Source organism: Carcharodon carcharias, chromosome 12 (genome assembly GCF_017639515.1).
Source record: "Carcharodon carcharias isolate sCarCar2 chromosome 12, sCarCar2.pri, whole genome shotgun sequence".
NCBI classification, from domain to species: Eukaryota; Metazoa; Chordata; class Chondrichthyes; order Lamniformes; family Lamnidae; genus Carcharodon; species Carcharodon carcharias.
Genome location: NC_054478.1, coordinates 99,025,476 through 99,037,834, shown reverse-complemented (window position 1 = coordinate 99,037,834; position 12,359 = coordinate 99,025,476). Strand labels below are relative to the sequence as shown.

General features: G+C 43.0%; 1 protein-coding gene and 1 long non-coding RNA gene across 3 annotated transcripts in view; one reads left to right on the top strand and one right to left on the bottom strand.

Moving 5' to 3' along the window:
- LOC121284752 (major facilitator superfamily domain-containing protein 6-like) overlaps window positions 1-12,359 on the bottom strand; it is a 78,506-nt gene that overhangs the window by 3,212 nt on the left and 62,935 nt on the right. For both annotated transcript variants that reach the window (XM_041200312.1, XM_041200313.1), the window contains exons 5-6: window positions 10,469-10,567; window positions 5,893-6,173 (exon numbers count right to left, since the gene is read on the bottom strand). In XM_041200312.1, coding sequence (XP_041056246.1) covers window positions 5,893-6,173; window positions 10,469-10,567 — 380 coding nt within the window. The remainder of the gene's footprint in view (window positions 1-5,892; window positions 6,174-10,468; window positions 10,568-12,359) is intronic.
- LOC121284754 lies at window positions 1,701-11,026 on the top strand. The gene is made up of 3 exons (XR_005944534.1): window positions 1,701-1,865; window positions 8,829-9,045; window positions 10,484-11,026. It is a non-coding gene; the product is annotated as an uncharacterized LOC121284754 (long non-coding RNA).

Sequence of the window (12,359 nt, the reverse complement as noted above, 5' to 3'; positions counted from 1 at the left end):
TTATGCTGAACCTTTATAAAGCTCTGGTTAGATCCCAACTGGAGTATTGCCTCCAGTTCTGGTTGCCATTCTTTAGGAAGGATGTAGGGCCCTTGAGAGGGTGAACAGGAAATTTACCAGAATGGTTCCAGGGATGGGGGATGTTAGCCAGGAGATTAAGTTGGAGAAGCTGGGATTGTTCTCCTTGGAACAAAGGAGGTTGAGGGAAGATTTGATACAGGTGTACAATATTATGGCAGGTTTAGATCATGCAGCCAAAAGCTGTTCCCGGTAGCTGATGGTTTAAGGACTGGGGGCACAGATTTAAGGTTTTGAGGAAGAGCTGCAGGGGCAATGTAGGAAGAGCATTTTTTTTATGCATCAAATGGTAATGCCCTGGAACTCACTGTCTATAAGGGTGGTGGAAGCGGGGACATTAAATGATTTCAAAAGGGAACTGGATAGACTGGAAATAAACTTACAAGGCTGAGGATAGAACAGGAAATGTGACTGATTGTGTCGCTCTATACGGAGCTGGTAAAGGCTCAATGGGCTGAATGGCCTCCTTCTATGCCAAAATGACTCTATAAGCTGGTGTTTGATATCCTTCATTTGTCTGAAAATTTAGTACACCCCACTGCTATGTGAAACTTACATCATGACAATTGAAGATCTCTCTCTTGGAAAGCCTTTCACAATGGCCACAAGATTTAGAAATTATATGGCAGTACTGCTACAGCTATATCCTCTATGGAACTGGATGTGGCATGAGGGCTACATTGCATTATAGCAGCTGAGTGAGTATTGTTATAATTTTTGGCTTTATGGTGAGTCATGGAGAAAATGTTTCTGTTGGCTCTGTAATTAAATGATGAATTATTATGACTACTCCCATGCAACTTCACCAAGGGAGTTTTTAAGGCACTCCCCAGTCACATTTGCTAAAAGGACAAAAGGAATTTTACATTGGCACAAAGTGCAAAATTTCTTCTGGATTTCTTATAACACTTAACTATTTAATTTACCAAAACATAATTCCTCCATACAACTTGTGTCATTAAGAATGTATGTATATTACAGCATTTGCTGCATGGTCACCTTGTGATTGTTCCTTACTTTTTCCTTTTCACCAGACCAAGTTATTTGCCTCTGTAACATCTAACACTGTGAGGTCAAACAGGTGTTTAAACAATTTAAAGCTGCTATCCCCACAAATATGAAAAATTCTTTGGGCATCCATTCCAGTGATAGAATAAGCATCTGAAGCTTGCTTTTTATGTGAGAACTAAGAACTTAGGCTTCCCACCTCCCCCTTGGTTTGGTCACATTACTGATGGAATGTGTTATCATTACATGGTTCACTTACATGCAGGAGATGCATTCCTGGCTTGTATCAGGGAGGTGCAATATTTTGGGGACAGATTCACTGCAGAAGGCCCCAGGGCCTGCCACATTGGGAATGAGGTATCTAACCAGCTACCTAGTTTAAAAAACATATGTACATATATATATTGTCTAAGAGTTTTTCATTTCATTCACAGGGTTTTGGGAGTGCTTACACAGCTTCTTTTCAAATTGGCACACCATCCACTGGCCTCAGACTGTTTGCACCAGAGCCTAATTTGCATTATGTACCATAAACGTGCTGACACATGGCAGGGCACAGTTTCCCAACAAAACTAACTGATGGAGAAAGGCAAAGAGGTGAGGATGCACAGGAGTGAGTTGCTGGGCTGCTTTCCATATTCACCCAACTCATTAAGCAGCTGGAGGCGAGACTCATAAGTCAAGTTAAATCAAGTCCCAACTGTTTTGAGGCGTGATTCCTTTCGATGCCTACGATGGTTGAGTCTAACTTTACCAAAATGAGATGAATGCAACTTCAAGTAAGTAGCCTGAATTTATGACAGGATCCTCCTTTTTTATTTGGAATGATGCCCACTCTCTAGAATCGGTGACTTCCCCTTACACTCCCCCCACCCCACCATCCTGTCCAAACAAAGTTCATGGTGAAACCTAAAGCACATAGAACATGAGATACATATTTATTATTGTGAAGCTTTTTAATATCAGGGGTTATCAGGAACTAGGAACTAAATTAAAGAACAGGTCCTCAAGAGTTATAATCTCCAGATTACTACCTGAGCCACGTGCAAATTGGCATAAGGACGCGAGAGTAAGGGAAGTAAACACGTGGCTAAAGGAGTGGTGTGGGAAAGAGGGGTTCCATTTTGTGGGGCACTGGCATCAGTATTGGAACAGGAGGGATTTGTACTGTTGGGACAGTCTCCACCTGAACCGATCTGGGACCAATGTTCTAGTGAAAAGGGTAAACAGGGTGGTCAACAGGACTTTAAACTAGAAAGTAGGGGGAGGGAGATAAGGGTAAAACTGCAAGAAATATGACTAATGGGAAACAAAGCAACAGGTTAGCATGTAGGGGGTGGATTTAACTTCATGGAAAATTATGAAAAAACTGAAAAGAAAGGAGAGCCCAGGAGAGGCTATTAAAGTCTCCAGAACACAAAACAGGACAGTGTGTTTGGAAAGGGCTAGAAATCTAACTTCAAGCACATCAGATAAAGGGACGACAATGAGAAAGGGGATGGGAAATACAGGACTGAAGGTGTTGTATCTGAATGCACGCAGTATACAAAATAAGGTAAATGAGCTTGTGGCGCAGATTGAAATTGGCAGGTATGATGTGGTGGGCACTACGGAGACATGACTGCAAGGGGATCAGGACTGGAAGCTAAATATCCAAGGATATATATCCTATCGAGAAAGGCAGGTTGGCAAAGGGGGTGGGGTTGCTTTGTTAGTAAGAAATTAAATTAAATCGATAGCAAGAAATGATGTAGGGTCAGATGATCTCAAATCTGTGTGGGTAGAGTTGAGGAACCACAAAGGTAAAAAAAAACATAATGGGAGTTATGTACAGGCCTCCGAACAGTAGTCAGGATGTGTGGCACAAGATACACCAGAAAAGGCATGTAAGAAAGGTACGGTTACAGTGATCATGGGGGATTTCAATATGCAGGTAGACTGGGAAAATCAGGTTGGTAGTGGATCCCAAGAAAAGGAATTTGTGGAATGTCTACGAGATGGCTATTTGGAGCAGCTTGTGGTGGAGCCCACTAGGGAACAGGCAATTCTAGATTTAGTGATGTGTAATGAGGCAGATTTGATAAGGGAGCTTAAGGTGAAGGAACCCTTAAGAGGAAGTGACCATAATATGATAGAATTTACCCTGCAATTTGAGAGGGAAAAACTGGAATCAGATGTAACGGTATTACAGTTGAATAAAGGCAACTACAGAGGCATGAGGGAGGAGCTAGCCAGAATTGACTGGGAGATGAGCCTAGCAGGAAAGATAGTGGAACAACAATGGCAGGAGTTTCTGGGAGTAATCTGGGAGACACAGCAGAAATTCATCCCTAGGAAGAAGAAGCATACTAAAGGGAGGACAAGGCAACCATGGCTGACAAGGTAAGTCAGGGACAGCATAAAAACTAAAGAGAAAGCATACAATGTGGCGAAGAGTAGTGGGAAACCAAGAGATTGGGAAGCCTACAAAGACCAACAGAGGACAACTAAAAAAGAAATAAGGAGGGAGAAGATTAAATATGAGGGTAAACTAGCCAGTAATATAAAAGAAGATTGCAAGAGTTTTTTTTAGATATATAAAGGGTAAGAGAGGCAAAATTGGACATTGGGCCACTGGAAAATGACACTGGAGTAGTAGTAGTGGGGAACAAAGAAATGGCGGAGGAACTGAGGTACTTTGCATCAGTCTTCACAGAGGAAGACACAAGTGACATCCCCCAAGTGCAAGAGAGTCGGGGGGCAGAGGTGAGTATGGTGGCCATTACCAAGGAGAAGGTGCTAGGAAAACTGAAAGGTCTGAAGATGGATAAATCACCTGGACCAGATGGATTACACCCCAGGGTTCTGAAGGAGATAGTTGAAGAGATAGTGGAGGTGCTAGTAGCGATCTTTCAGGAATCACTGGAGTCAGGGAGGGTCCCAGAGGACTGGAAAATCACTAATGTAACCCCCCTGTTTAAGAAGGAAGTGAGGCAAAAGATGGGAAATTACAGGCCGATTAGCCTGACCTTGGTTGTTGGTAAGATTTTAGAGTCCATTATTAAGGATGAGATTTCAGAATACGTGGAAGTTCATGTTAAAATAGGGCAAAGTCAGCATGGTTTCATCAAGGGGTGGTCATGCCTGACAAATCTGTTAGAATTCTTTGAGAAGGTAATGAGTAGGTTAGACAAAGGAGAGCCAATGGATGTTATCTACTTGGACTTCCAGAAGGCCTTTGACAAGGTGCCGCATAAGAGGCTGCCCAGTAAGATAAGAGCCCATGGTGTTAGAGGCAAGGTACTAGCATGGATAGAAAATTGGCTGTCTGGCAGGAGGCAAAAAGTGGGGATAGGGGGGTCCTTCCCAGAATGGCAGCTGGTGACTAGTGGAGTTCCGCTGGGGTCAGTGCTGGGACCACAACTTTTCACTTTATATATTGATGATCTAGATGAAGGAACTGAAGGCATCCTGGCTAAGTTTGCAGTTGATACAAAGATAGGTGGAGGCACAGGTAGTATTGAGGAGGTGGGGAGGCTGCAGAAGGATTTGGATAGGTTAGGAGAATGGGCAAAGAAGTGGCAGATGGAATACAACGTGGGGAAGAATAGAGGCATAGACTATTTTCTAAATGGGGGTAGAATTCAGAAGTCTGGAGTGCAAAGGGACTTGGGAGTCCTAGTCCAGGATTCTCTTAAAGTTAACTTGCAGGTTGAGTCGGTAATTAGGAAGGCAAATGCAATGTTGGCATTTATTTCGAGAGGACTAGAATATAAAAGCAGGGATGTGCTGCTGAGGCTTTATAAGGCTCTGGTCAGACCACATTTAGAATATTGTGAGCAATTTTGGGCCCCGTATCTCAGGAAGGATGTGCTGGCCCTGGAGAGGGTCCAGAGGAGGTTCACGAGAATGATCCCAGGAGTGAAAGGCTTAACATATGAGGAACGTTTGAGGACTCTGGGTCTATACTCGATGGAGTTTAGAAGGATGTGGGGGGATCTGATTGAAACTTACAAAATACTGAAAGGCCTGGATAGAGTGGACGTGGGGAAGATGTTTCCATTAGTAGGAGAGACTAGGACCCGAGGGCACAGCCTCAGAGTAAAGGGTAGACCTTTTAGAACAGAGATGAGGAGAAACTTCTTTAGCCAGAGAGTGGTGAATCTACGGAATTCATTGCCACAGAAGGCTGTGGAGGCCAGGTCATTGAGTGTATTTAAGACCGAGATAGATAGGTTCTTGATTGGTAAGGGGATCAAAGCTTATGGGGAGAAGGCGGGAGAATGGGGTTGAGAAACTTATCAGCCATGATTGAATGGTGGAGCAGACTCGATGGGCCGAATGGCCTAATTTCTGCTCCTATGTCTTATGGTCTTAATATTGAAGCTAAACCTGAAATTGTAGAAATATCAATGTCTCCACGCTGTAGTTAAAATGGCCACTTGCCTCATTTGAAAGCAGGCAGCCATTTATTTTCTTTCCATATTAATGGCGGCATCAGTATCAAGCCCATCTTCAGTTACCTTCATCATGTGGAAATGGGTGAATGAAGTGTGGAAGAGGTACTGAAGATGCAGTTTCTGATGCCTGCCATTCTTTAGGATTATAGTTTATGAAGACAGTCACAATTAAAATATTAATTGCTACCAACTAAACACAATGTTTCCTGACTAAAACTTTTATTTTTGTAGAGTATGTTTTCTCACAGCTAAGTTCATTCAATGTTTTGACTCAGATTTATCAAAATATAAACTAGAAAATCATAAGACCTATGTATATCATGTTGTTAAACAGAGTGAGATTTGTAATATAAAAGTGTCAATTGACCTGTAGTATTTGATGCTGAATAGTTGCATTTGTCTTCGCTAACTTCACCATCTCCACAACTTGATAAAAGGCAAATGCAATAGTGACCCAAGGTGATGAACTGATGGCCCAGGCTGGCTTTGTAACATCTTCCTGTTCCTCTTGGTACTTGGTTTTTTTAAGAGGAAGTTTGGTTTCAAGGTGGGGCATCATACTATCTGAGTGATGTTGCACAAGATCAATGGTTGCTATGGGAACAGGGCTGGATGGAACTGGAATCCGTTCTGCCAGCATCTTCTTTTCTAAATAGTCGAAAGGAGACAAAATAAAAAGACTCCACCAATAATTAAATACAAGAAGAGGGGGCAGAAACGTGAACTTTTCACTTTATGAGCAACATGGTATAGAAGTAAGTGCATCAACTGTGAATAAAATAATTAAACAATATTTTCATTACTTTAATTCTTTTAATATAAGATAAATATAACAGTAACAGATCAAATTAAGAATCGAGGAGGAATTTTGTTATACCTGGAATGCTTGAAACAGATCCAAATTAGGCATTTAAGGGGAGGTTTGATGTATACGTGAGGGTGAAGGGAATGGAGGAAAATGGGGACAAAGAGGAAAGATAATTCCAGTGGAAGAGGACTTGGTTGAACATAAACACTGGCATGGATCAGTTGGACCAAATGGCCTGTTTCTGCAGTGTAGATTCGATGTAATTTGCAGTAGCTGAACTCGTTGCTCAAAAATTCTTACCCTTTGTCACATATTCAGATTGACTACTCTGGTTAAGTGCATTATTTTTAAAGTTAAGTACCCATTGGATGAAGTGCGCAAAAACATTCTATTAGTAGGTTTGCTGTCTGTACACATGGTGCATGCTTCAGCAGCAGGTTAACCACAGTTACACTTCTGCAAATATCATCAGCCAACTGTTTACCTTAATAACAAGAGAAAATGCTAGAAATAGCAAAAGGCAGCAACTGTGGAGAGAGAAATAGAGTTAATATTTCAGGTTGATGAGTTAACTCTGTTTCTCCCTCCACAAATATTGAGAGATCTGCTGAGTAGTTGCAGCATTTTCTGTTTTTATTTCAGATTTCCAGCATTCACAGTATTTTGCTTTTGTTTTTACCCCAATAACTCTACCGCTTCCCACGACATTAGACTTTTAAGCGTTGTAAATATACCTCTGAATTTGAATAGACCTCGGTACTACTTGACAGTAAAATAAAGACAAAATACTGCTGGTGCTCGAAATCTAAAATTAAAAACTTTGGGCCATAACTTCCATGGAGTGGCAAACAGTTGGACTGCCACTCTGCTGTTAGTTACTTACACTGAAATGCAGCCCCACCTTTCTCACCCGACCTTCCAACTCAGGCCAGTGAGAACAATGCAGTGCAGCAGGTTCTCGATGCCTTGAATTGAGTGCAAGAGAGTCGAGGGTAAGGAAGACATGCTCCCCTTTTTTTATGGCGCTAGCTGCCTTTAAAAAAGGGTAGGTTTAAAGATCTAGTCACTTTGAGAAGCTGGGGAGAAGTTAAATGTGTAAGGTAAGTGAGTAGGAGGTGTGGGGGTTGAGGGCAATGTGTTGGGGTTGTGTCAGGTTAGGGAGTCGGGTGGTCAGTGGGGGGTTTGTGGGGGTGGCGTTAGAAAGATCAGTAGGGTGGCTGGTGAGGGCAGCTGGGGGGTTAGTCAGGGGTTTCTGTGGGGAGGCTCATTAGGGATCCCATTGGGGGTGGGGGGGGGGGGGGGGGGGGGGGGGGGTGGGGAAGGTAGGCAGGGGGGTCCCATGTGGTGGTCAGGGGTAAGTATTATAGTTACCCAGGAGTTAGAAGTGGTATTAATTCTTCTAATCTTTCCTGGGCAACTATTCCTGTGAGACAATCAGAACCATCCAAAGACTGTGATTTAGATCTGAGTATCAGATGGTTTCCAATGCAGGGCAATTGCCAGTGCATCTTTGGGGTAGCACCCCTTCCCCTGGGTATGACACCCCAAAGATGGGAAGTTATGGGCAATAATGTTCTGGAAAAACTCAGCAGATCTGGTAGCACCTTATGGATGTGTGCTCTCTCAGCCCAGCCCCATTATGCATTCTTGGCTGAGAGCCCAGACATTCATTAGTCTGTTAAAAAAGCTACACCCTGGGAAAACATTGCTTGATTGACAGTTCTTGCGCTTTGAAATATTCTGTCAATTGCACAATGTTTGTTTACACAAGATAGAGGTACAAGTGTTTCAGTTTCTCCTGTTGATACCTTAAAGGGTCTGGATGATTGACACTTGTATAAGGCTTTTTAAGAAAGTAGCAAATTATTAATGAATGATTTTTTTAAACTTTTTCACACATCCTATTATTACTATAGGGTTCATTGGTTCTTTACGGAGTGTATAATAAGTAAATGGGCCTGAAAATGCCATAGCTTGACATGGAGGGTATGAGGGGACATGTAGGTGTGGGTGGAGGAGCATAACTTGGCATGGGCCCATGAGGGGACATGGAGAGGTCAGTGGAGGGGTATAGCTTTGCATGGGCCTATGAAGAGCATGGGGCAGTGGGTGGAGGGACATAACTTGGCATGGGGAGCATTTCAAATTTACCTCCACTCCACCTCTGAGGGGCTGTGAACCATGAGTCTTTTAAAAGCTGGTCCAACTCCATGAAAATGCAGAGGACTAGGAGATGCCTATCCCCACTATGGAGCTGTCCAGGTCAGGAGTGCAGCAGCCCACGCCCTTAAGCCACACTGATGAAAACTGGATTGGGAATCTCAGGATTTGCTCCCGGTCACCATTTTTACACCTCCACGAATTCTCCCAGACTCAATGGGCAGAATTTTATGTTCCATGAGTGGGTGCGCGCCCGAACTGAACACGTGTAAAATTGCGCGAGATGGCAAGCGTCCCGACATCATTAAACACTCACGCGATATTTCTCATGGCAGGTGCATGCGGCAGTCAGAAGTGCATTCCCTGACAATTAAGCTCATTACAGCGCGATTGTCAGCGATTTTTTGTGGCTCGTCCAACCTTATGGTTGCCGAACTGGCCAGTCGTCCAGGTGGCCTTTATATTTTTGATGAAACCTCATCCAAGGGCAGGATGAAATCTCTACTAGGCAATAAGATAAAAAGAGATACCTGGGGATTGTTTTTTTATGAGGTAAGCTTTCAGGTGCTTGATTGTGCTGCATGAACATTTTTTTAGTGTTTTTGTGCTTTATTTTATTATTTGGAGGTCTGCAGCTCCCTGAGGCAGCTGTCCGCCTTCAGGAGCTCAGTGGAAGCGCTCACCTGTGCCCGCGGTGACGTAGTCGCCCGCCCCCACCCCAGCAGTGCTGAGCTATTCAGCACGTGTTTCACACTGGCTGACCGTTAATTGGCCAGCCAGCATGAAATTACGCTCGAGGGCCGATCGTGGTCAGGGGCCCGTTTCTCAACTGCTCCTAGGCCCAACGAGGGAAAAAAATCTGGCCCATGAAAATCCAGCCCATTAACTCTCTTTCTTTCTCCACATAGGCTGCCAGACCTGCTGAGTTTTTCCAGCACTTTCTGTTTTATTTGACTGTCTTTCTGATCATGCAGTATACTGCATTATTATCAGTTACATTGGGTCCTAAATTTCAGTCCATGGAGAGAATGTAACTTTATATCTGCGTGGGAGTTGGGGGTGGGGGGGCTGGTGGTGGGTGATGGAAAATGGGTTGGATCCCAATTCTGCAGGAATTAATACTCATTTGGACTGGAATTTAAAGTTCTGGTTAGGAAGTTATGGTTGATTTTTTTTTCCCCCATTCCCCTTTGCCAGGGTGACCTCTCCTAAGAAATTCCTTCCCTTGTCTAAAAAATCCTCAGTGGAGCTTTGCAGAGAGCTAACATGAATCCCTTTAAGACCTTCTAATGGACCCAAGCCTTCTTTAGATTAAATATCTCCGGTGGTCAGAGTGGCTCCAGTGGGAACCTAAAGGTTTATTCAAATAAACTTTTCTTCAATCCATTTTGATGTCTGCCTTACAAGGGTGGTTCAGCTTAGGCTAGGGCAGATGCCACTGATGCACCCCGACAAGCACTGGTGTCTTGCACCTTCTAAAAATAACCCTCCCTTGGGATTTGGGATGGAGTCTTTGGCTTTGCGTGAGGTTGGGAAATGGGTTCCACTCTGCCACACATACACCAGGGCCAGGACTTTACGGTCCTCCCACCCAGTGGGATACTATGCCCCCACCGAACTGAATGGAGATTTAAGTGGCTCACCGGGGAGGAGGGGAGACACACCGCTCTGGGGCCGTAAAATCCTGGCTCAGAAGTTTAGGTCTCAGGAACTTGCAAGCCTTTGCTTTTATCTGCATAGAGGGTAGTGGATTGGGAACGAAGGGAGAGGGAAGTAAAACTATCTCCCAATACCTATTCACAGGAAGACAATTAGAAGAGGCCGGGAGGGAGGCTATCTGCTTTTCAGTTTAACTTTGGAAGGGAGTTAAAGTCCAAATGTGTCTTGAGTGTATATTATATTATGTAATAACGTTTCAATGAACTGCGAGTCAAGATTCGCACAATTCCTGTGAACATGTGATGTTGAGAAATACCTTTGTCTTCATCAGGCACTGCCAACCATTGGATCAAGGCAAAAAGGAGCAGAATCACGAGAGAGGCCATACCAATCCCACGGAATGTTTCTGGAGCACCTGAAATCCACATCACACAATATTACTCTACGGTCATGCCCAGCTCACTTATGAATCACTAGCAATTTAATATCTACAAGAGATAATTGCAATAAAAGGCGTGACAATAGATGATGCAATAAAACCTGGTTTACTGCAATTCAAACCACACAGTATAACAGCATTTTAATTCAATGGTTAGCATGGTAGCTTGCCTTCTATTACTATTCACTGTAGCACCCGCCATTTGCAAAACAGAACACAACTAACAGACCCAAGAGCCGGGCAGCAATAAAAGAAACTAGCTCTGGGCATTCTAAATCACCCATTGCTCTCCGCAATTTTGATCATTGATTCTTCTCCCCCTCCGAGAGCCAATAAATCCCCAGGGCCCGATAATCTACATCCCAGGGTACTAAAGGAGGTGGCCATGGAAATAGTGGATGCATTGGTTGTCATCTTCCAAAGTTCTGTAGATTCTGGAGCAGTCCCAGCAGATTGGCAGGTGGCAAATGTAACCCCATTGTTACATTTAAAAAAGGAGGAAAAAAAGAGCGAATTACAGACCGGTTAGCTTTACATCAGTCGTACGGAAAATGCTAGAATCTATTATAAAGGATGTGATAACAGGACACTTAGACAATATAAATGGGATTAGACAAAGTCAACATGGATTTATGAAAGGGAAATCATGTTTGACAAACCTATTAGAGTGTCATGAAGAGATTAATGTCCATAATGTTTTTGAAAATTATTTTTTAAAATAGTGTTTAGTGGTGTCTGTGTCTATGTGTGTGTGTCTTATTTGGATTAAAGCCAGCTGGTCTAAAGGCTTTGATGTATAGAAAGAAGTAAGTTTGAAATGGTAATTAGATAAACATGGGGAAGTTTAGAAACACAGATGTCAAGGGGGAAAATTGCATTTTTAAATAAACCATTCAAAAGAATGGGTGAAATCTTGCATCTAGCTAGAAGATGCCAAGCAATGTGCTTATTTTTTTTCCACTTACTAATAAAATTGGTGGAAACAAAGGATGTTATTTTTAGAAGAGTAAAAATAAAAGCCTAATGATACAATGGAAATTTATATTCAAAGAGAAAGATATGTATAAAGGAGAAAGGAGATTGTGTATAAGGTAGAGGCATTTTAAGATCCAACAAGTGTGAGAAGCCTCCAGCCTGTAAGCTTCAAGCTGCTATCTGCAAGGACCCGGAGCTGAAAGAAACTCATTTCGAATGCGACTGCCCAGGTTGCGCTTTGCCAGGTGTCTGTTTAAATCTGAGATTTACTGTTGCCTTAATGGGGGTGTAACTGAGAGTCAGATTAATTAGGGGACTTTTGTAGTTACTCTCATAGTAATTTTATAGATGTATGTATGAGTTTACAATCTTTCTTATATTAATAAATGTTTAGTTTTATAAAAACCCTCTTGACACTCGATGGTCTTATTACTACTGAATTCAAAGCCTGCATCTGGAAACATATAAATTGCAAAAATGGGTAATGACAGTTGTTTCAAGTTTCCCTCTGGGAATTGAACAACTCAGCCTTTACCATCGGCTGTGTCATAATATGGGGTAAACCTTTTAGCTCGGCAGATGGGTGCACGCCTGACAGGACCGAGTGTAAAATGACGCGCGATGACATGCCCACACTCGTGCAATACTTTGATCGGTGGACGCATGCTGGAGTCAGCAACGCACCCGCCGACAATTAAAAGGCCTATTAAGGCCATTAACAAGTTAATTAAAAGAAAGTTTTCTCTGCCCATCCAACCTTATGGCTGGCGGGCTGGCAAAGAGGCCAAGCGGC